The 21,908-nt window shown below is 37.3% G+C and overlaps 3 protein-coding genes and 1 long non-coding RNA gene across 4 annotated transcripts; 2 read left to right on the top strand and 2 right to left on the bottom strand.

Moving 5' to 3' along the window:
• Window positions 1–457: 457 nt before the first annotated feature.
• On the bottom strand, window positions 458–1,560 carry LOC111609281. Its single transcript, XM_023336623.1, has 6 exons — window positions 1,517–1,560; window positions 1,307–1,396; window positions 1,036–1,223; window positions 921–957; window positions 734–830; window positions 458–634 (listed from the first exon to the last, which is right to left on the bottom strand). Exons 1-6 carry the CDS (start codon window positions 1,540–1,542, stop codon window positions 458–460), a joined length of 615 nt encoding a protein of 204 aa, XP_023192391.1. The 5' UTR covers window positions 1,543–1,560.
• Window positions 1,561–2,110, bottom strand: LOC111609342. The gene is made up of 3 exons (XR_002753073.1): window positions 2,049–2,110; window positions 1,804–1,860; window positions 1,561–1,643 (listed from the first exon to the last, which is right to left on the bottom strand). It is a non-coding gene; the product is annotated as an uncharacterized LOC111609342 (long non-coding RNA).
• A 1,346-nt stretch (window positions 2,111–3,456) lies between these two features.
• On the top strand, window positions 3,457–8,861 carry tmem169 (transmembrane protein 169). Its single transcript, XM_005800696.2, has 3 exons — window positions 3,457–3,577; window positions 4,116–4,501; window positions 5,204–8,861. Exons 2-3 carry the CDS (start codon window positions 4,228–4,230, stop codon window positions 5,836–5,838), a joined length of 909 nt encoding a protein of 302 aa, XP_005800753.1. The 5' UTR covers window positions 3,457–3,577; window positions 4,116–4,227; the 3' UTR covers window positions 5,839–8,861.
• Window positions 8,862–9,814: 953 nt separating this feature from the next.
• On the top strand, window positions 9,815–20,984 carry xrcc5 (X-ray repair cross complementing 5). The gene is made up of 21 exons (XM_023336902.1): window positions 9,815–9,898; window positions 10,375–10,488; window positions 10,567–10,750; window positions 11,390–11,438; window positions 11,569–11,691; window positions 11,857–12,036; window positions 12,220–12,334; window positions 12,514–12,652; window positions 12,790–12,902; window positions 12,987–13,049; window positions 13,145–13,282; window positions 13,797–13,893; window positions 15,271–15,386; window positions 17,001–17,197; window positions 17,319–17,409; window positions 18,298–18,367; window positions 18,508–18,617; window positions 18,828–18,924; window positions 19,084–19,151; window positions 20,247–20,321; window positions 20,518–20,984. Exons 1-21 carry the CDS (start codon window positions 9,884–9,886, stop codon window positions 20,530–20,532), a joined length of 2,169 nt encoding a protein of 722 aa, XP_023192670.1. The 5' UTR covers window positions 9,815–9,883; the 3' UTR covers window positions 20,533–20,984.
• Window positions 20,985–21,908: the final 924 nt, after the last annotated feature.

Below are 21,908 nucleotides of genomic sequence, written 5' to 3'. Positions count from 1 at the left end.
GGTCGAGAGAGGTGCTGGTGCCTAATTCCAGCCAGCGTTTCAGGCAAGAGGCCAGCGGGGTCACGCTGGACAGGTCGCCAGTCTGTCGCAGGGGATTTACAACCCACACCACATTTCTTTAGAACTAACTAAAGAAAAAAAAAAGTGTTGTACTGCACTTAATAACCTAATCATAACTTTACCACAACCCTATGAGTAGAATAGTACAAATGTAGATCTGTTTGAAATGAAACTTATGTAACCTAAAAGTTAATCTGGGTGAAAGTTTGCCAAAGCATAAAAAAAATACAGTGACTCAGTCCACTAAAAATCAGAGAATAAACTAAAACCTGTTCCTCCTGTGAAATTTCTGGTTCCTCTGCCTCAGAGTGCATTTCTTCTGGTGGACTTGACTCTGAAAATAAAACAACAATCTGATGGTAATCTTCAGTGATGACGTCTATATATGAATAAATAATCAAAAAATGTAATTTATTTCAATTTCTAGGGTGACATATTCACCATCTGACAGCTGCAGAGACCACAGCTCTTCATTTGATTTGTCAGAGGCAGTGAAGCAGCTGGTTGGATCCTGCAGTTCGTTTTCCTCACTCATCTCTTCAGTGTTTACTTCTGCAGCAGGTTCATGGTCACTCTGTAACATTACATTCAGGATTGATATAATTTTACAGAACATAACTCCGGTACTGATGTGTTAGCAGTGACAAAATGTCAAACTGATCAATCTGAGTACAGCTGCTTGGTTGAGATCAATGTATGACATGTCAATGGAGCAATCCTCCTCCATCTGTTCAGACTGTTCTTCTGTTGTGTGGTGTTCGCCTAAAACACTACAAAGAAAATTGCATTTAATTAGTAAATGAAAAGCTTTAAAAGTTTGCTTCTTTTTTTTTATTAATTGTAAATTTTGTAAAACAAACCCATTTGGTAGTTTTTCCATGGAAGTCACATCTGGATCTGTTCAGAAATTGTTGAATATGTAAATTTTCAGCTTAACCAGTGAAAAGACAAATTACATAGAAAAGACAGGGCTACCAGTAAGATGTTCCAGTTCTTTCTTTTTCATCATCATGCAATCATCACAGTGTTTAATTTGACTCTCAATTTTCTCTATCTCAGCCTGCAGCAGGAGGAGCTTCTGAGCGATGGGATTTTGGAAATATGTCTCTTTGTATGACTGCAGTGTCTGTAGGTAGCTAGCAAACCTCTCTTCGTAGACTTCCCTAAGAAGTTGGTGTAAAATCAACAACTCAGTTTCGTACATTTAAATGCAACTTTCAACAGACCAAATTATACAATAGCCTACTGGTCATGGTCGTAGCTGCTTTTTCTACTTTCCAGTTCTGTTTTCAGCGTCTGTTCATACTGAAGAAGCAGGCTGTTGGTCACCTTCATGCTGGAGTGTCATGGATGACAGAAAAAAACAGTAAATAAAAACCCCACTACAATGTAACTGGAATAAAAATACATTTGATCATGTTGACCAGTGCACACTGTGGCACTTCATTGCTGTTACCTTTTTGCTTTTTCTTTATTCTTCATTACAGTGCTCTGCTTCACTCGAATTTCTTCTTCAAGATTCCTGATGTGTCCTTGAATTGCTTCAATGTAAGACCTCTTCTCAGTGATGAGAGTTCTGCACTCTGTTTAAAGAAATACTTCATATTACTGACTTGCGTGTATTTGATAAGGACCATGTAGCACAATGCAGTTATAATACTTTAAGTTATTTATAGCGATATCAATAAATAAAACTCACAGGCTACGATTTGTTTACTTATCAACAAGTGTAGCTTGACATACCTTTGATTTGCTTTTGGATTCCATTCTTCTTTTGAGAAGCCTCTCGAGTTTTAATGGCTAAAAAGAAGTGAAATTATTTGATTGCTTTTTATTTGTAAAAGATATCGACCCCCAACAGCTGTCAACAGTTTCCTGTATTGTCAGGTGCCGACTAGCTTACATTAGCTAAAGTGCTTACAAAAGTGCTAACAATAAAAACCCGAACAAATTTCATAAAGATATAGTTGTAAACATAATAAACTTACCAAATTGAAAAACAAGACTGTCAATATTGTCGAGTAAATGCTGCTCCTTCATGTTTGGTTGAGCTAGCTAACGGCGCTAATTATAAGTTAAGAATTTTAATTATAATGAAAAATTATAGTTTAAAGCTAAAAGGGTGATAATGTGGTAACCTAAAACACAAATTATATAGAAAAATACAGGTTAACGTCAAAATCTGTTTTTAGATTAGAAAGAATTTAGCTAAAGGAAACAACTGTTGGAGGTGTTCTAAAGATCAAGACGATCCTCACATTTCCTGGTTTAGTAACCATGGCAACCGTCAGCCACCTCTTCCTCGACGCAGTACTTAGTGATGAATTAAGTTGGCATACTGTATGCCAATGATTTCATATAGAAAAATATTTTATTCCTTAAAATGATAACATGAAGTCTCAACATTAAGACTCAAACTCACGGCGTCGAAATATTTTAACTTAAAATGACATAATTTATTCGTAATTATGGCTACATTGTGGACAACATTTTTACTATTAATTTCCAAATTTTGGACGATATGTATTTAAACAGTAGCCTACTTTTAGTGATTTTGAACGTCGTGACCAATAATTCAAAGTTGTCAATAGATGTCCAAAACTCAAATGTTTGGTTTTGAGCACCTTATTTTGTGCATGTGGTCTTGTTACCCTCATTATGATCTTTAAATTGTCACTTTGAAACTTCAAACTCATTTGTACATTTATTTAATCTGTTACAACGGAAACCCAAGCAAGATCTACTAAACAAATGACTTGTAAAAATATGAAATGCTGTTTTTATATTAACAGCATTTCATATTTTTACAATTTATAGCATTTTATATTTTATTTTTTATGTTTTATTTTTTCTACAACTACTACTCAGTGGTAGTTGTTATTGTGTCTTGTCTCTATGCTGTAACTGCGAAGTAGTTTCCCTGCTGGGATGAATAAAGTACTTCTATTCTATTCTATTTCTTGTAATTTTTCTGTCTCGCAGAATTATGACTTTGAAACTCAAAGATATTTGTGAAAAACTCAAAATGATTCATTTAAAATCAAAATTGTGGCTTTTTTCTTTATTTCATAGTTCTACTTTTTATTGCACTGAAAATTATTTTACCTTTTATCTTAAATCGTGATTTTGAATCTCTTTTTTTTATCTTAAATTTGTATATATTTTGTAAGATGTGTAAGACCATGTTGTCTTTCATTTGGAGCTACCGGGCTTCCAAAGTGAAAATAGTATTTGGTATCCAAATTCTGCAGCTAATTCCTGCTTTTTCCTCCAAAAGCAGAAGTGACGGTGTGGCTGGAGAAGGGATCAAGGATAGTGTGGATTGGTCGGATTTTGGAGGTTTTTGCGTAGGGGCGGGATTAGTCCTATTCTAGAAGCCCTTTTGCGTAGCGCAGCTGTATGCTCAGAAACACAGCACTGGGGTGTGTTTGTGTTTTCTTGCGATGTGTCAGAGAGAGATCCGCTAGTTTATTCTCACACTGTCCCAGTTTGCTGGTCGCCGTCTGTTCTTATAAAGGTAAGCCTGCATTTCATTGGAATCATTTTTAGACAGCGGCAGATTTCCACCGGCTGCTGACTGCAGACAAAAGAGAGGACATGGGTGGGATTTAAATGGGAGGGGAATCAGCTGTATGAGGGTTGCATTGTCGATTTCACCCTCTCCTATATGAATGCATTCTTACTGAACGCCCTGTTTATTTTTCGTGTGTTTTTGATACATATGTCTGTAAGGAGGATGTAAGATAATGATGATGTGCTCAGATAATCAGGACAGTCATGCAAAACAAAAAATCCTTTCTAACCTGAACAAATCCAGGCTCCTGCTTTGTTTTTGCTACATCCGGTGCCGTTTTCCCTATTCATCCATATGGAAATAGATGCCATTTCCTGGATGTAAACAGTCTACAGCAGGACATAGAGAAAAGATTAGCTGTTTTGTGTAAAATTCAGCAGAGAATACCTGTACACTGAGGATTAAGTAACAAGTAAGCTTCTACCAACTGGTCTCTCTTCCTCTCTCTTGTGTGTGTTTCTGTGCTTGGATTACCTTCCAGTAATCTACATTTAGTTTTTATAAATGCAGTAGATGGGACACATATTTCAGCCTACACGTAACACATCAGAAAAGTAGCCTATCATTCAGAGTTAATTGGTTTCAAGGAAAGGATGGCACAGGTAGAGGAATCTCACACTGAAGGGGAGAACAGCCCTCAGATGGTCTCCTTAAGATCAGACGTGGCAGTGAGCCAGGGGAATGATGGAGAAGTGGGGCCATCTATGAGGAGGAAGAGGAGGAAGAAGAAAGAGCCCCGTCCAGAGTCCATCATCGTGTACCGCTCCGAAATGGAGAGAGCACCAGGAGAGGAGCAGAGCGGAGAGGAGGGAGGAGAAAGGAGCACAGAGGAGGGAGCAAAGTTCCTGGGAACACCAACAGGAGAAGGTGAGAGGGTTGTTGAGTAGTGTTAAAGTTGAAGAGTAGTACACAAGTTACAATAACTGTACATTGCCTTGTAAAAGGTTGATTTTTAATATTTAGACACAACCAAAATCCTCAATGTATTTTATGGGAATTTTGTCTGACAGACACACACAAAATAATCCATCGTTTTAAGGAAAATTACATACGGTTTTCTATTTAAAAATACAAAAACAAACCTAAAACATGTAGTGGGCCTTTATTTCCAGCCTTTTTTTTTTAAACTTTGTTTTAAATGCGTCTCATTTAATCTCAGTATAAATACAGCTGTTCAAGATAAGTTGAAAAATATGCTGTTTTTTTTTGTACTGTGCATTGTATGGAACCTATAATCTGAAAATTAGCCAAGCCCTAAACCATGCACAACTCTATTCTACCTTTAATTCCAAATCTGGATTACTTGAACCCTGCGATTAAAATAATTACATAACTGATTAATAAATGATTTGTATATTTGACAGTAATTCTATGTTTTTATTTATGGGAAATGTCTGAAACTTTAGCTTTTTGTTAGATTTTTTTTATGTAATACATTTTTTTTTATTTCATGAAGTTCCTGCTTGTTTAAAATGTGCTTTTGATTGCATTACTTGATTTACTTATGTTCTGTGGTAATTTAAAGATCAATCTGTTGTTCATCTCAAACCTAATTTTAACTCTGAACAGAAAGGGACTGGAACCTTCCTCCAGACAGCCGCTACGTGACGCTTACTGGCACCATCACTCGAGGAAAGAAGAAAGGCCAGGTGGTGGACATTCACGTCACTTTGACAGAGAGAGAACTCAGGGATCTGGCCAAGTCAAAGGAGCGTCTTGATGCAGAGTGTGAGGCTGGGGAAGGGTACAAACGCAAGTGTACCTTAGGAGTGTGCCAGGGACCCCATGTGGTGCTGTGGAGCATCTCCTGCGCTCCTGTGGTTTTCCTCCTTTCCTTCATCACCTCCTTCTACTATGGCACGCTCACCTGGTACAACGTCTTCCTGGTGTACAACGAGGAGCGGACGTTCTGGCACAAGATTACCATTTGCCCCTTTCTCATCATCTTTTACCCTGTGCTCATCATGCCATTGGCGTTGTCTCTGGCTCTATACTCAGCCGTGGTGCAGGTGTCCTGGGCTTTCAGTGAGTGGTGGCTGGCGGTGCGAGACCTGGAGAAAGGCTTTTGTGGATGGGCCTGTGGGAAGCTGGGGCTGGAGGACTGCTCCCCCTACAGCATTGTGGAGCTGCTCGACTCTGACACGGTTTCTGGGACTCTGCAGAGCAAGGCACCCAGTGAATTTGCCCAGACGTCATCAGTTTGAGGGGGGCATTGCTGATTTGCTGAGCTGTGCAACTGTATTCAAAGGCCTTTTTCACATTTTATCAGGTTACAACCACAGACTTTAATGGATTTTATTTGAGTTTTATGTGATTAACCAACATAACGTCCTCCTTTTGTTGCACTTAAAGCTGCAAGTATTGTATATGTTAACCGGTTTTGCATGTCTAGAGACTTCAATTTTTGTCAATTCTTAAAAAATTAACTCAAGCTTAGTCCGAATAGACGAACATTATCAGTGAATATTTATTTTCAAGTCTTGTTATAGATTCCTTGTTAATTATACCGTTTGGACTTTGACGTCACTCTGACATGAATATACTGTGATCAGAACCATTCCAGCTCTGACTGTATGTTTATGAATATCAACCTGCTCTAAAAGGAACCTCTGCCACAGTGTGAAATGTTTTGCAGCTTCTAGCAAGTTTTCTTTCCAGGGTTATTCTGTATTTAGCTCCATTCAGCTTTTCATCATCTCTGACCAGCTTCCCTGTCCCTGCTGAAGACAAGTATCTCCACAGCACAATGGAGATGGACTACATACGGCTTCAACTCTGGTTTTCTTCTTGTTACTCTTTCAAATTTAAGCCAGATTTGTAACAGTTGCCTGGGCAACAGATTTCCCATCCTGAGCAGTGGATCTTCTTTCTATTTGTTCACTAATGTTCTCTAATTTAGATTTCCCCAACTCTTTCCCTGAAGGCACATTGCCCAGCATTTTTAAGTGTTTCTCTGCTTCGACAAGCTTGATTTTGATTTATAACTGATTTACAAGTGTTTGCTGAACTGCAATCATCCCAATCTGGGGCGTTAAAAGCAGGGGAACATCTAAAACATGCGGGGTTGTGTGCCTTGAGTACCAGGATTGATCTAACTAACATCTCAGACCTTTAAATAGTTGTTAAGTTTATAATGAAATTACAGTAGATTACTCAGAACTGAAACTATTTATCAATTCTGAATACAGTTTTATTCATGGGTACTACAGTAAGCAGGCATGAATAAAATATATGCATACTTTCAGGTTTTTAAAAATTTTGAAAACATGTAGTAATACATTGAAGTTTGTAGTTGTTATTTGATCAAATGTAAAACAATTCAGGAGATTAGATTTTCTTTTTACAGGGCCCCCTATTTATGTTGGCTTACATAAAATGCTGATGTCATTTTAACTTTTCATCTTAGTTTGAAGACAAACATGTGGTAGTTTTAATATGTCAGAAGATATATTTACAGATTTTGGAAATTGTAATTTGACATAATTTCTCCTTTTGGTTATAAACATATCACTTCATTTGAATCTTATATTTCTTTAATTAAACTGAAAAAGAAGAAAGAAGATTTTCCTCATAATTATTATTTTGTTTAGACAAAAATGCTTAAAAGCTTTTCAGCTACATTTCACTGCAAAACATAACTCAGTATGCACTGCCCAAACTGTCTTTAGGTGCTGAATTATTCTTGCAAACTCTTATTAAACTATAAGCATAACTGGTTATCAGGGTTTTTTATGGTTCTCGACTTGTATCATTAAACAGCTACCAGGGATTACTAAACCAATCTCAGAGACTTTTCACTTCATGTTGTCCTTGGCTCGGAAAGCCATGCTGGAGATCCAGTAACACAGAAAACTCAACATCACAACCAAGTTTCACTTGATCTGTAAATATCTGTAATAAACATTTGTGATTGCTGTGCAATGACTTGTGTAACTTCCAAAGCAGCACTCAGTTGTTTAAGTCGCTGTAATAACTTGGATGCTATAGAAGAAGCCTCTTACTTAGGAGGCTCTGCATGAACTGTTCCAGTGGGAAAGGACAGTATTAACACATTATTGACTGAAAGATTATTATGTGTTTTATAGAGTCTGTTTGCCACCATTGGTTCTCTATTTTGTGATATAACTTTTTTTTCTGTATGTTGTCAGTCTAAGTGTGTACACCTAGCCTAGTAAAAAATATACTTTCCATGTCCGTTTTAGTATCATAGTTTAGTATTATTTAACTAGTTTGGACAGTTTTGTTGCAAATTAATGCTCAGTCAACCCTCCTATGCATAGAGACACCTCAATGTTTACCGGTGTAGTTTTGAAATAAGACAAAATTTTGGCTTACTAGTGTAATAATGAGTATTGAGTGATCACTGATGGTCCATGGGAATATGGTGTTATATATACGTATATACTGTATATATTTTTATCCCACTTGCATTCAATTCAGTTCAGGAGGACGTCTGGAGTTCCTAAAAATACTTTAAACACGGGGATATTCAAAGTGAATATCCAAGAAGGTTTTGTTCTTGAATATAACTGAAAATAAAAAAGGTTACATTATTATTTTCATTAAAATATACATTTATCTGCTTTTGTCTACACTCATTTATGCATTTTGGGGTTTGGTGATGCAGTAACCGTTGGAAAATAAGGAAGATTTTAGTTACCATGCACTGACTGAAGAGGAAAAAAAACATCTGTATTTCACCTGTCAATCACTGGTCAAAGTCAATCAAGAAAAAATAAACAGATTTATCAGCCACTACTTTTAACTTCATTTAATTGTTATGTTTTTGCTCAGTCTAAGCACCATGAAATGAACTGTGTGCGATCAGAATCTTAGTGTTTTGTTTCATTTGTACTTTTCTAGTTGAGAAATCTTGTCAGATTCCCATGTATTCAGATTTTATATGTTGTCTCTTTATTTTCTGATTTATTTCTGTTATCCGTTGACAAGTTGTTTAAGCTACTGTATGTGTTTTACACTCCAGCACTTTGACATAAACTAGGTGAATAGATATTGGGTTAAGATGAATCAGATTATTTAAATGCTTGGTGAGTCATCTGTTGGGGTGTGTTTGAGAATATGTAACCATGTATGGCCTCCCCTTTCTGGGTATGCTGTTTTTGTTTACAATTTAAAAAATAGATGTGGTTTGAGACTGAATCTGTTTTCCACATCACTTTTTGTAAATCCACATGATGGAAAACAAAGAATAAAAGTAAAACAAAGGATAACATCACTACATTTCAGTGGTGGGATATTTTCTTAACCTATTCCTCCCCTCCTGCTGTAAAACAGCCAATACTGTCCAGCTCTTATTTTCTGTAAATGCATGTAGACATTGTTATCTCTGCTGCCTCTCAGCAAGTAGATCCTGGGTTCAAATCCAGGCCACAGCTTCCATTTTCACTGCTATTTGGCTTCCATGTTAGGTTAATTGGTCACTTTAAATTGCCCTCAGGAGGAACTGTGTGTGTGTGTGTGCACATGGTTCTTTGTCCTGCATATTTCTATGTTACCCTTTTATCAGCTGGCAACCTGCCTAGCCTATTGACTGCTTCCGAAAGGCGCCAGCCTGCAAGGATTAATGCGTGGATGGATTAATGTATTCACAAAGAAAAACTGCCGTATTTCACTTCCTTCCACATATGGCTGAAACGATTAATCAAATTACTATACTTTTGTCTGCTAATCTGTTTCACTGACGTGTTTATTTACCAGGATTGATGAAATGCCTGTCTGGCAAGTTGAGATTTTTTGTAGCAGTACAAGCAGAGCTCCAACATGTGTTTCCCAAACCTGATTCTCAAGGCACACTGCCCAGCAAGTTGTAGGTATTCCCTTGATTCAGTCCGCCTGATTTTAATTAATGGCGGATTATCAGACTTTTGTTGAATTGTCATCATCTGAATCAAGATTATCAAAGCGGGTACACATGCAGCACATTGTGCCTTGAGAATCAGGGTGTAGAGAGCCACATGAAACACAAGAGGGCGTTTGACCTACATCTTGATTTCTAGTAAAAAAAAAAAAATACTGTACGTAAAAAATACGTAAAATATTGTTAATCTTTACTGATATATAAACGTCCCCTCCAACATATAAATAATATTTTTGGGCCCAAAACCTATATTTTAATATACGAAGATTTAAAAGACGAGGGTAGATAGGAACTCTCTGAACCGCTAGTTGTTGCCTTCCGGAATAATAACACAGTGACACCCTGTGACTTAAAGAGGGAAAACGAAGAGGATGGCCGGAGCAAAGGTAAGTTGTTTTATATTTAATGTGTGTTAATTTCTTTAGACCAATGTTAAATGAATGACAACAGGAGGCTCGTGTTTAGAAAATACTTTCGGGTATTTTTTTTTGGTTTGTTTTGTTTTTGCTGTTTGAAAATATTAGAAGCTGCTTGTGTTCGGTCAGGTTAGTGTGTCCATGTTCAGGCATGTCTGAAAATCTTTGGTCACGCCTCTAGGTTCAATTTGCTACTCATTTTCATCATGGCGATGTCTTGATTTTATGACAATATGTGGTTTTAACATATCGAAAGAAACTTCCACACCAGGTTTATGCTTGAATATCTGATTAAGACGAAACAGTGCTGGTTTAGCCATGGTGTAAGTTCACCTGGGGAGGAGTTTCAGCAGTTATTGGCATCTTTATAATGACATAATGAATATGTATTTGATCTGTTATAATAAAAAACGGGGTTTATAACCATTGCGGTGTTTGCTCTGCAGTCAGCCCTGGTTCTCTGCATGGATGTGGGCTTCTCCATGTCCAACTCAGCCCCTGGTGAAGAGCCTCCATTTGCACAGGCGAAAAAAGTCATCCAGAAGTTTGTCCAGCGCCAGGTACAGCAGCACAGTCATCGAACAAGGTATCATCCTCAAAAATAGGCCTCTTATCTTTATCCAGTGTTTTTCTGTCAGGTTTTTGCAGAGACCAAGGATGAGCTGGCTTTGGTTCTGTTTGGCACGGATTCCACCAAAAACTCTTTGGACCAGGATGGGCAATACCAGAACATCACAGTGCATCGTCATCTTATGGTGCCAGACTTTGAGCTGCTGGAGGAGATTGAACATCAGATCCACCCTGAGAATCAGCAGGCTGACTGTATCCTTTGTTGGACTTATTTATAAATTTTGTACGGCTTATTGTTAATGAAATCCCAAAATGGAGTTTCTGAGAAGGTTACAGTGCTGTGAAAACCTAGTAGCTCCCTATTAATGTTCCTGTTTCCCCCATTAAATGTTTCAGATCCTTCATTGTCTATACCTGCTTGCCCAGGTCATGGGGGGCTGGTGCTTATCTCCAGTGATCGTTGGGCGAGTACAGCCTGAAAAAGTTGCACAGGACAATCGACCCTGCATGGACACAGACACACACTCACACCTAAGGATACTTTAGAGAGACTGAAAGACATAAAATACTTATTGCCAGTTATCAAACACTCGATAGGAGAGGCCGCTGCCAAGTATGGCACAGGCTTTGGGACTAATTACCATTTCATACTGGACCGGGTTAGTTTGGAGAACTTTTTTCTCTCATTAAATAAAATCCATAATTTTTAATGACAAAAACAGAAAAAAACTGCAAGGTATGAAATAGTTTTTCATTGATCAATTAAAAAATGTTATACTAAAATGTCAACCTGCATTACATGCATGAATAACTGAATCAATGCAAAATTTTATGTAGATGAGCAGCTTCTTTGCTTTTTCTTTCAAAAGTTCTTTAACTAACGTTTAACAGGGCTGGATGCTCTTGTAGTTTCCATGGACCTTCTCCAGACAGAAACCAAGTAAGAAGCAATGTGTATCTCACTATTTTAAAAAAGTAAAGGAAGAATCAAAAACCAACATTTTTGGGTGGATTTCATTCTTCATTATGTCGAAGAGACTAATTGATTGTGACTTTTATTTCTTTTTAAGGGGGAAGAAATGTGATCGCTTAAACATTGTTCTCCTGACTGACCTGAACACGGAAGCCAGTTCAGACAAGCTGGATGTTATTATTGAGAACTTGAAACAAGCTGGAATCACCCTGCAGTTCTTGTAATACACAGTTTTCTTTTGTAAAGCATGTTCATTTTCATATTACTGTAGCTTTCTACTTCTCAAGCGTGAAGCTAAATTTCTTCAAATTTGTTAAATTTGAAGAGAGAGAGAGAGCTTGCTGACCTTATATTGTTTTGCCTTTGCCAACTTGTTCATTTCCAGTTTGCCTTTCCCAGTGGAGGATGAAGAAGAGGGTGAAGGAGATGAGGACAGAACGGGTTCCGGTGACCCTGGTAGGGGCAAAGGTCTCTCCAGGGAACAGCGAACTGGCCTGGAAATGGTTAAAAACATCATGCTGAGTCTGGAGGAGGAGGAGGGCCTGGAAGAAATTTACACATTCAGGTTGAAGAGTTTCAAAGATTTTTCTCCAATTCAAATGTTCTTTCTCACTTCTCATTGGTTTTTGTTCTCTGTTAATACTTTCATCTCTGAGTCGCACCATCTGACTGCATTTAGGAGTAAATGATCCTTGCATTAGATATTTGTCACATGTTTTTATTTTCATTTGCCTCGATCCTGTTGCAGGAATGCTGTGGAGCAGCTGTGTATGTTTAAACGCATTGAGAGGAGACCCATGGCCTGGCCCTGTCAGCTCACCATCGGTAGCTCTCTGTCCATCCGTATTGTTGGCTACAAAGCAGTAAGTTCACTAAAATGTGATTTGTTTTTTAAAAACTGCAGGCACATTTGTTTGTTTCAGTTGGACCATTTAAAGCAGTGCTTTTACATTTCATATATTCTTTAGCTATTCTTAAGTGTTATTCCACCTTAATAATAGTCACATAAACCTCACTGTTAAATGTTGCATTTCTTCTCCAGGTGACTGAGGAGAAACTGAAGAAAATGTGGATCACAGTCGATGCTCAAACCAACCAGAGAGATGATGTGAAGAGAGAGACTGTTTTCTGTCTGGACGATGACAATGAGACAGAGGTGCAGAAGGAAGACATTATTCAGGGTGAGGACAATCTAAAGCCTTGAAGAGTGGAATCAAAGCATAAAAGAAAAAAAAGAGCCAGAAGAGATTCTTTTTTCGTCCTAAAATCTGACTAATTTTATGCTTAAGTTCAAGCCCGCCTCTTTTTTTGTTGCCAGGTTTTCGTTACGGAAGTGATATTGTGCCTTTCTCCAAAGTGGATCAGGATCAGATGAAATACAAGCATGATGGGAAGTGCTTTGCTGTCCTGGGCTTCACTAAAAAGAACTTGGTATTTTTCTCTTATTTTTAATCAAGGCCATGACTCAACTTAACAGCTGAAGCATACTGTTACTAAATTAATCTCCATCTGCAGGTTCTTCGCCATCAGTTCATGGGAACACAGATTGTCAAGATATTTCCTGCACGGGATGATGAGGTAGGGATGGACAGCGCTGATTGTTAAGTTAATGACCACAAGTTGAAATTGATCTGGTATTTTTGTTTTGTTTTATTTCTTTTCTCTCTGAACAGCATGCAGGCGTGGCCATGTCGGCTCTGATCCGTGGTCTGGATGAGCTCAACATGGTTGCCATCGTGCGTTACGCCTACGACCGGCGCAGCAATCCTCAAGTGGGGGCTGCATTTCCATGTATCAAACCTGATTATGAGGTCAGGTCATAGACAAAAATACTTTTTCTGAGTTTGTTCTTCAGCAACTCTCCTCATATACTTTTAAAATAATGTCTTTGCAAACACACCATCTTTTTTGCTCATGCTTTGACATTTAATTTACACTTTTCTGTATTTGTTGGGATATCCAAATTTATAACTATTAGTAAATAATTTGGAAGACTTATTTGTGCTCAACAATAAGGTCTTTGTCCCTGACTGCATTTCCAACCTGTGACCTGTTGTTTTTTATGTGACTTTTTGAGGTAGTGGCTTCTTCATTGCTGAATGGTCTTTCAGGTCATTGTGCAAAATGGAAATCTTGATTTCTTTTGTGGTTTTGACTTAAAATACATCACCAGGTGAGCCTCTAATTAGCTCGCTTACAAAGCAATGCTATTATCTTCTAGTATCTGGAATCATATGAAGTCACAGTGAAGGGGAAAAATGATTGTGTCTTTTTCTACATTGCATATAAATACTTGCATTCAATTTTTTGTATCTCCCTCTGCAGTGCCTCTTATATGTTCAGCTACCCTTCATGGAAGATCTTTATGGAAGACAGTTTACATTTCCTTCTCTTGAGAACAACAAGAAGATTGCTCCATCAGGTGCGGCACACACAGAAAGATATACTTTTGCACTTTTAGATCTTTTCTTCAGATTTTCAAGAGCAAAAAATAAAAACTGTTTCACACTCACATTTCCTTGTCAACAGAGAGCACAGTTCCTATCTTGTGTATTTGAACTGCTGCAGCTAAAATAATTCACTTAAGGCATGTAACTCCTCAGCTGAACAAGTTGAAGCTCCCAGTCAGCAGATACCTTTTATTAATTTTTTATTAAATTTTGTGTGAGCTTGGAGGAGCTCTTGACACTGAGGAGATTTTTTGAAACTGATTATTCAGAATTACTGGACACTGGTACTGGACACTTGTGGTAGTACAGCTCAACAGTTATGTGGATACAGACTGCAGCCTGTTTCCTTGTGCTTCACTTATACAGTAATTCTTTGAGGTATTAAAACACAGAAACATTTTTAATTTATGGTGACTCAAGTGTCGCTACTCAATTCCAGATTTTGTATTGTTAGATGAAGATACTATAATACTTTATTCTCAAACCTTTTCTGTCCTTTGTGAGACATACTGTATATACTGAATAATTTACCTCAAAACACCAGGAAACCTGTTTGGGGGAATTTAAAAAGAAAAAAAAATTAAATAACCTAGTTCTACAATTCTACAAACTCTTAAATTAGTACTTTGTTGCTGAGCCTATTGATTTATTTATACACTCAGTCTTATTGGGTGTGCAGCATAAATCACAGTGAATTAGGTGACATTTTAAACTGACAGTATTATATGTTTTCCAGGCACATTCTGCCAATTTATAACATTATCAAGTAAGTGTTACCCTAAGCTGCTGTAAAAATGCTGTGTATATCAAACAGGACTTAAAAGAAATTTGACTTCAAAGTGAGCAAATATTCTCAACTCCAATAGATTCCAGCCAAACAACAATTAATCCTAAAACTCTATTAAAATGTGCTCTGATGATGTAATCATTTAAGACTGTGCACACATGAACCAATTTTTTTCCCATCCCCCCAAAAATTGTTTGGTTTTTAGTTATTTGCGCCACATTATAGGTGAACAACATTAGAAGTAATTATCATTTCTTTGCATGTTATAAAAATCTGCCGTTTCGATGGGTGTGATGTAAACACTTCAGATCTGCTTTATTTCTCCTTTAGTACATGCACATTCTGAGGCTGGTGGGACACTATTGTTGCTTTATTTTTAAATCACAAAAAGGAACTAAAAATGTATTCTCACAAAAAAATGATTCTGTATTTATATTTAAGATCAACTGTTTTGTTAGAAAGTGTTTATTTAGATATTTTGTTGTTCTTTAAATCTGAATGTGTTAAGTTGCGTATGAAAATCTAAACTCTGTGATTTCTTTTTGTGCTTTACTTCCTGTAGAGACGCAGCTGTCAGCCATCGACTCTCTTATCGATTCGATGATGCTTGTAACAGAAGACGAAGATTTGCTCAAACCTCACCATCTTCCCAACCCTGCTTTCCAGAGACACTTCCAGGTTTGGTAACACTCAGTTTAAAAGACAGAGCTCCTACACTGTCATGAAGAAAATATGGAATTTGCTCCTCTGAATATCCGGGTCTGTATATGGGGAGGAAAGAAAAAAATTTTTGCATGAATGTTTGATAATTGTTTTTTTCTGTTTTTCCCCATCTACCATTTTCTAAAGAACAAATGTCAAATAATGCCTAAGAAGTGCTTTATCTGTGATTTATTGAATCACATCGATTTAACATTTGCCTACCAATTTTGGGGTTTTTCATTAATTGACTGAATCCACACACTTTCAGAAAAAAAACAATTTAACTACCAGTTTTGTATCTAGGCACCTTTTAATTCATGGACCTGTGGTACCTAAAGTCTGCCTAAAATGCCTAGCAAAGCCCTAAAACTACTATTTCTAAGTATTTGTTCCAACAATTGAGGAAGGTACCGAAGCTTTAAATAATCTGCATTTAATTTAGGATAGTCTATTACTTATTTCACAGGTCCAAGAGGTTTTATTTTTAGAGAGATTCTAAAATATGTTATCTAAGATAGTCCAGATGCCACAAAAGCAGTGACACTATAAATCACCCCTAAACTCTGAAGTTCAGTTATTTTACTGGCAAACCTACAGAGAAAATCTCATAACTAATACTGAAGCAAGTTAATAATTAAGACTTTTGACTGAAACTCCAGAAATGTCTTTTAAAAAAATGCTAAAAATATTCAACAAATGAAAAAATATATATAGAGAGAAAGGTTTGATTGAGTTCAGGAAAAAGCTTTAAGATTTTATATTCTTCTGCAGACATGTCTCACTAAATCTTTATCACTTGTGAAGTGTTGCTTGTTGTTCTTTGATGTGTCACTTTTTATGATGAAGCTTCAACCTCTGGGAGTTTTCCCAACACCTTTTCTTCATGGCTAACTCAGGACTTTTTTCTTGCTCTCTGCCTGAGTCAGAATATTATAGTACACATAAAAAGTGAGTGTGTTTCAGTAATTCAGTGTAGAAAGTGAAAATCAAATCTAATACATTAATGTGGAGATATATTGCAATCATGTCTTTCTGTTAGTTATGCTGAATATGGCTTACAGCTAATGAAATGTGGTTTTACAGAAAATTAGAATATCGCATAAGAATAATTAAAAGAAATGAAATGATGCTGTAGACAAAAGATTGAAGAATGAAGAGGTCAGAGTTCACTGTTAGCTTCTGGTTTTGTTTCACAGAGTTTCAGTAAGTCTAAAGGCAGAGCAACCATCCATTAGGAAATCTTAGAGCAGCTCATCCCTCCCTCTGGATGAACTTTATAGAGATGCTGGTTTCATTTTCCAGAAAGACCTAGAACCTTCCCACAATGTTAGAAGTACCAAAACTTTCTATTGTTATGTAATATTCTAATTTCTAAAACTTCCATTGTCTGTACGACAGACATACTTATCAATATTAATAGGAATAAACTTCAGATTTTAGGCAAAATGCATTGTTTGTGTTTATTGTCAGGATGATTTTCCTATTGGAAGGAAAACCTTACCCAGCTAGTATCTGACAATGTTTATCCTGGTTTGGTTCTGCCTCACTGAGTGCTGGTTTCAGCTTCTCAAAATCATTTTATTATTTCAGTGTCTGCACCACAGGGCTGTACACGCTGACTCTCCTCTTCCCCCCATGGAGCCGTGGCTGGAGGCTGCTCTCGATCGCCCTGAGGTCATCCAGGAACGCTGCCAAGCTCCACTGCAGGAGATAAAGAAGTTGTTTCCACTCACCGAAGTAGAGAAGAAAAAGAAGCTGAAGACAAGCGCTCAGATTTTTGGCAAAGAGTGAGTCCTGTTGCAGTCCTGTGTGCAGATCGGTTGTAAAACCTTTGCAGAGTAACGTGCATGGTATTTTTCACGTCACAAGAAGCAGTGATGGATTGTAAATATTCTTTGTGATTCATAGCTCTGAGGAACCAGATGCCAAAAAAGCAAAAGAAGACGAAGAGGAGGATGAGTATAACCTGGCAAACATTGCTGAAGGATCTGTTACTTCTGTACGTGTCAGAGGGAACTGGCTGAGTCCTCACAGGCCACATAGGGGTCATATATAGAAAAGTTTACAGTAGCTTTTATGTCTGTATAAATATAAAAAACTAAGGGTGTAAAAATATTTTTATTTCTAGACTCGATTCTTGTCCCATTGTCTAAATGTTGAATTCTTCCTTTCTTTTATCTTTCTTGCTATGTGTCCTTTCTTTCCTTCCACCCTTCCTTCTGTATTTTCTTCTTTGTGTCCTTCCTTATTTCCTACTTGGCATCCTTCTGTCCTTGTGTTCTTCCTTCCTTATTTGCTTCCTTCCTCCCTTCTTCCTTTCCTCCTTCCTTCCTTCTATTATTGTCCCTCTTTCCTTCTTAGTATTTTTGTCCTACTTCCTTCCTTTGTTATTAGTGTCCTTGCACTTATTGCACCATATCTTTTAATTCCCTCCTTCAACCTTTTATGCTCCCTATCTTTCTGTCTGTCCTTCATTTTTAATGTTTATCTCCTCTATCTTTCCTTCCTTTCATCATTTCTCCTATCTCTCTGTCCCTCCATTTGTCTTGGTGAACTTCTATCATTGTATCCTACTTCCTTCCTTCTTTCCTTGTGCCCTTCCATCTTTCCTCCTTTGTGTCCTAATTTCCTTCCTTATGTCCTGTCTCCATGCCTTCCTGCTCCTACCTTCCTTCATGTCCTGTATCCATCCCTTATGTCCTACTTTCCCTCTAGTTAAAGGTTTTTCTTCTTGCTTATTTAAAGCCTGCCCACTGTAGAAAATCTGACATAAACCAATGGTGCAGTTTATTATTTTGTGTTTTAAAAATGAACAAAACAGATTCTGGAACATTGAATCTGGAAAGCCCAACAGATGTGTCTTAAATGAATTTCCACCTCCAACCAGGTGGGAAGTGTAGATCCAGCCCGGGACTTCCGCGCTCTGATCAAACAGAAAACTCTTTCGTTCGGAGAAGGTGAGGTCCCGGCTTCCTGTTATTTCTCTGCAGAGCTGATCAGACGAAAATCGGTGTAATATAAACCACCGTGACTCACACTCAGCTCCTATAATTACGTTTTTCTCTCTCTCTGGTTGTGGTGACCTCTGTCTTTTCAGTCTGTCAGCAATTGACTCACAGGATAGAGCAGCTGCTTAGCAACAAGAACACACACTACTACATGAAAAGCATCACCTGTATCCAGGCTTTCAGAGAGCAGTCTGTAAAGGTAAATAAACATTCACTATCCGACATTTAGGAATGCACGACTATGATGTTCTTTCAACGTTTGGTTGTTCTTCTGAGATTATTAGTCTTGAGATTAAAATGAGTCTGTTTCTTTTCTTGTGACTTGAGCTGAGGCCAATTTTCATAAGCATGTCAGCATTTGCGAGAGCGCTAAATGGAATTTGAATATTTTATGTCTTCCATAATTCAGCAGGGGAATGCTGATCTGTTCAACAGTTACCTTCAGTCCCTGAAAAGGAGTATTCCCAGCAGAGGCCTCGAGGTCTTCTGGGACCTGCTTGTTCAAGGTACGATAAGCCTTCTTTTTAAGAGGCTGCAAGGTTTCCGTTCAATTATTTTCCCCTGGGAAGAGATGAAGCCTCTACATGATTTGAGTGCCGAACGCTGCTTTAGTTACAGTACAAGTCTACTGAAGAGTTCAGCGTTTGACTTCTTTGTTTGGGCAGACGCTGTGACTTTGATCAGCAAGGACGAGGTTGAAGGAAGCGCCGTGTCGAAAAGTGAAGCCTCTCAGGTGATTTTAATGCACATTGATATTCATATTAATAGTGTGGAATACTACTGAGAAAATAATTTATTTCAGTAAGTCAATTCAAAAAGTGAAACACAAAGCAACATATATAAGAAGTACTTCTTTTATTTTGTGGATTATGGTTAACAGCAAATGAAAAACAATACCCCATTTGGCAGAAAGTAAATTTTTAATATCGGCAATGAATAACAAACGAATCAAAAAAAGAAACTTGTTTTTAAATGATGATTTCAAGAGAAACAACTTGTCCAAATTAATCTGACCCCATGTGGAAAAGCTTGATTACTGCCAGACTTGCAGAATCTAGAAATCACTTATGTAGGACTTTTCTGACAACATGAAGTAGGCTGTCTACCAAAATTACTCCCTGAACACACCAGTGACTCATCCAGGAGGTCTCAAATAAACCACCATCTAAAGGCCTCACTTGCTTTCCTTAATGTTTGAGGTCACAATTCAACAACAACAAAAAAACTAGACTTGGCAGAAACAGCTTCCATTGGAGAGTTCCAAGTGGAAAAAGCTTTTCGGACCAACAGGAACCCAAATGTTTGAATCATGAGTTCTGCTCAGGAGGAATCAGTCCATGACCTTAAGTTCAAGGACACTTAAACTAAGTAGCTGTAGGTATACTTCTGAATGGCTTACTAAAAAACAAGGCAATGGTTTTGAAGTGGCCTAGTCAAGGTCCAGAGTCTTTTTGTGCATCTAAACGTTCCGATGTGACTGAATTAAAACTAATTTACGAAGAGCAGCTAAAGGTTGAAGTCACGCTGGACTTTCTTCCTGTTAAAAAACAATTTTCCATTTATTCCATAATCTTCCAATTCACAAGAAACTAAATTTCAAGTTTTTATATTAGCTCTAACCCATAATTACGAAACATAGCAGAAATGGACCCTTTAAATATCTTACTGTGAGATACATCACTCTGTTCTAAATCTCTAGCATTCAGATTTTGTGTTGAAATGCTGAAATATTTAGTTTTCCAAGGATATTTTAAAGTCGTGCAAGTTATTTAATATTAAGGGCTAAATAATGCCTTACTGCTAGCTCTGAATCTTACTTTGTTTGCAGTTCCTTTTGGCTGAGGAAAAGAAAGAACAAGTTGCTCCTGAACCTGTGGAAGACACTGGCGATGTTGATGACTTGGTGAGTGTAAAAATGTGTCGTCCAACAACAATCTATGTTCTGTCTTTTTATATAGATATATAATTTAGGAATTAGATTAGTGTTAGAACTGTTTCCTCTGCGGTTTTCATGTTGTTCTTTGAGGAGTTGAGCTTTTAGTACCTCATTATAAGCTCATCAGGCTCATATCCCTTCTCTTTGCTCTCTTCCTGTGCAGCTGGACATGATGTAAGAAAAGAAGCAGGAGGAGTGTTGGCAGAAATCTAAGGAATGTGGTGTTTGAACCCCACCCTAAGCAAACTAGTTAAACCGTCCTTTGTCCTGTTCCTTCCACTGGAGATTCCCGTCACTGGGTGTATTTTAGTTAGCTGTACTTCATTAAACAATTGACCAAACAACTTACAGAAAACTGCTTAGATCAAAAACTTTGTGTTCACTTTTAAATGTAAAATCACTATCATTGTACGAGTCTTTTGTAATTCATTTTCCAATGATCTAGTGTACCAAAAACTGTAACATTCGGAGTACTACAGGTTTATTATGTGAAATCAGTGATTTATAATATGCTTAACAGTAGAGCTTGTGTTTTTTTGGGTGACAAAATATATTAAAACTTGATGCTTTGTGATAATAATTGCAAATTGTAGAACGCACAAGTAATAAACAAATATTTTCTTAAAATAATGAGTGTATTTCAACGTTTTTGTTTGACAGATAATGAACACCAACAGACACTTGTGTTTTACACAAAAGCCCTCTAAATCACTGTTCTTGAACCGAATTATTGTACTATATGATACTGTGTAACATATTTGTTGAACAGCTCTAAAAAAGTCCTTAATAAATGTAAGCTTGCTAGCACCACATAAAACACTTAAAAGCTGCATTTGTGTAACATTTACTTCTTAAAAATGAGACGGTACTTCCTTAGTTTAGGAGACAACCTTTCAAAATAAAAAGCATAACATATTGCCCTGGATTTATTGCAGACAACGAAGATTCAAGTCTCTATCATTTACGGTAATTTGATTTACCCAAGTCATTAAAGCCCTAATCTTAAAATGACATCACAGCCAACTTTCAAAGGTGTTTATGAATGTCCAGGTGTGGTTCTGTTAAAAAGGTTAAAAGCAGTTAATATCTTGCTTATATTGGATATTTTACATAGTTTTCAATTGGTGGGAATCCATATTAATTGGACTTAGAGGGTGAATTTAATGGCTAGACAGAGAAAGCACTAGACCAAAACTGATTTTCACCATCTCAAAACAACTGTACTCTTCAAAATGTTATAGAGGTTCAAAATGCTGGGGCTGCAAAGGGGTTGGTGTCCATCTATGGCGCTCGGTGGGCAAGATGTCGGGTGAACCTTGGACAGGTCGCAACTCATCATCACAGGGAAACGGAGAGACAATTATGTGCACAAGCACTAAAAACAGCAAAATTTTAAGTGACCAAATAACCTGACATAGATATTTAGCCATTGACGGAAACATGTAGGCAAAATCCATCCAGAAAAGCCCAAACGTACAGGAGGTGGTGCACTGCCTCCAAACTTCGCTTATTGAGAAAATAATATTCAGCTTCTTTATAAATAACTCTTCTATA

The sequence above is a fragment of the Xiphophorus maculatus genome, chromosome 7, assembly GCF_002775205.1.
Source record: "Xiphophorus maculatus strain JP 163 A chromosome 7, X_maculatus-5.0-male, whole genome shotgun sequence".
Classification (NCBI taxonomy): domain Eukaryota; kingdom Metazoa; phylum Chordata; class Actinopteri; order Cyprinodontiformes; family Poeciliidae; genus Xiphophorus; species Xiphophorus maculatus.
The sequence above is the reverse complement of the archived record's forward strand: the minus strand, read 5'-3'. Positions and strand labels throughout refer to the sequence as shown.

Coding starts and splice junctions, on each gene's coding strand:
- LOC111609281 (XM_023336623.1), bottom strand. CDS start 1,542: ATGAAGAATAAAGAAAAAGCAAAAAG. Junction 1,224..1,306: donor AGCAGCTACGACCATGACCA/GTAGGCTATTGT, acceptor CCAACTTCTTAG/GGAAGTCTACGAAGAGAGGT. Junction 635..733: donor TTGATCTCAACCAAGCAGCT/GTACTCAGATTG, acceptor GTAATGTTACAG/AGTGACCATGAACCTGCTGC.
- xrcc5 (XM_023336902.1), top strand. Junction 10,489..10,566: donor AGAAGTTTGTCCAGCGCCAG/GTACAGCAGCAC, acceptor TTTTTCTGTCAG/GTTTTTGCAGAGACCAAGGA. Junction 13,283..13,796: donor GTATCAAACCTGATTATGAG/GTCAGGTCATAG, acceptor CTCCCTCTGCAG/TGCCTCTTATATGTTCAGCT.
- tmem169 (XM_005800696.2), top strand. CDS start 4,228: ATGGCACAGGTAGAGGAATCTCACACTGAAGGGGAGAACAGCCCTCAG. Junction 4,502..5,203: donor GGGAACACCAACAGGAGAAG/GTGAGAGGGTTG, acceptor AACTCTGAACAG/AAAGGGACTGGAACCTTCCT.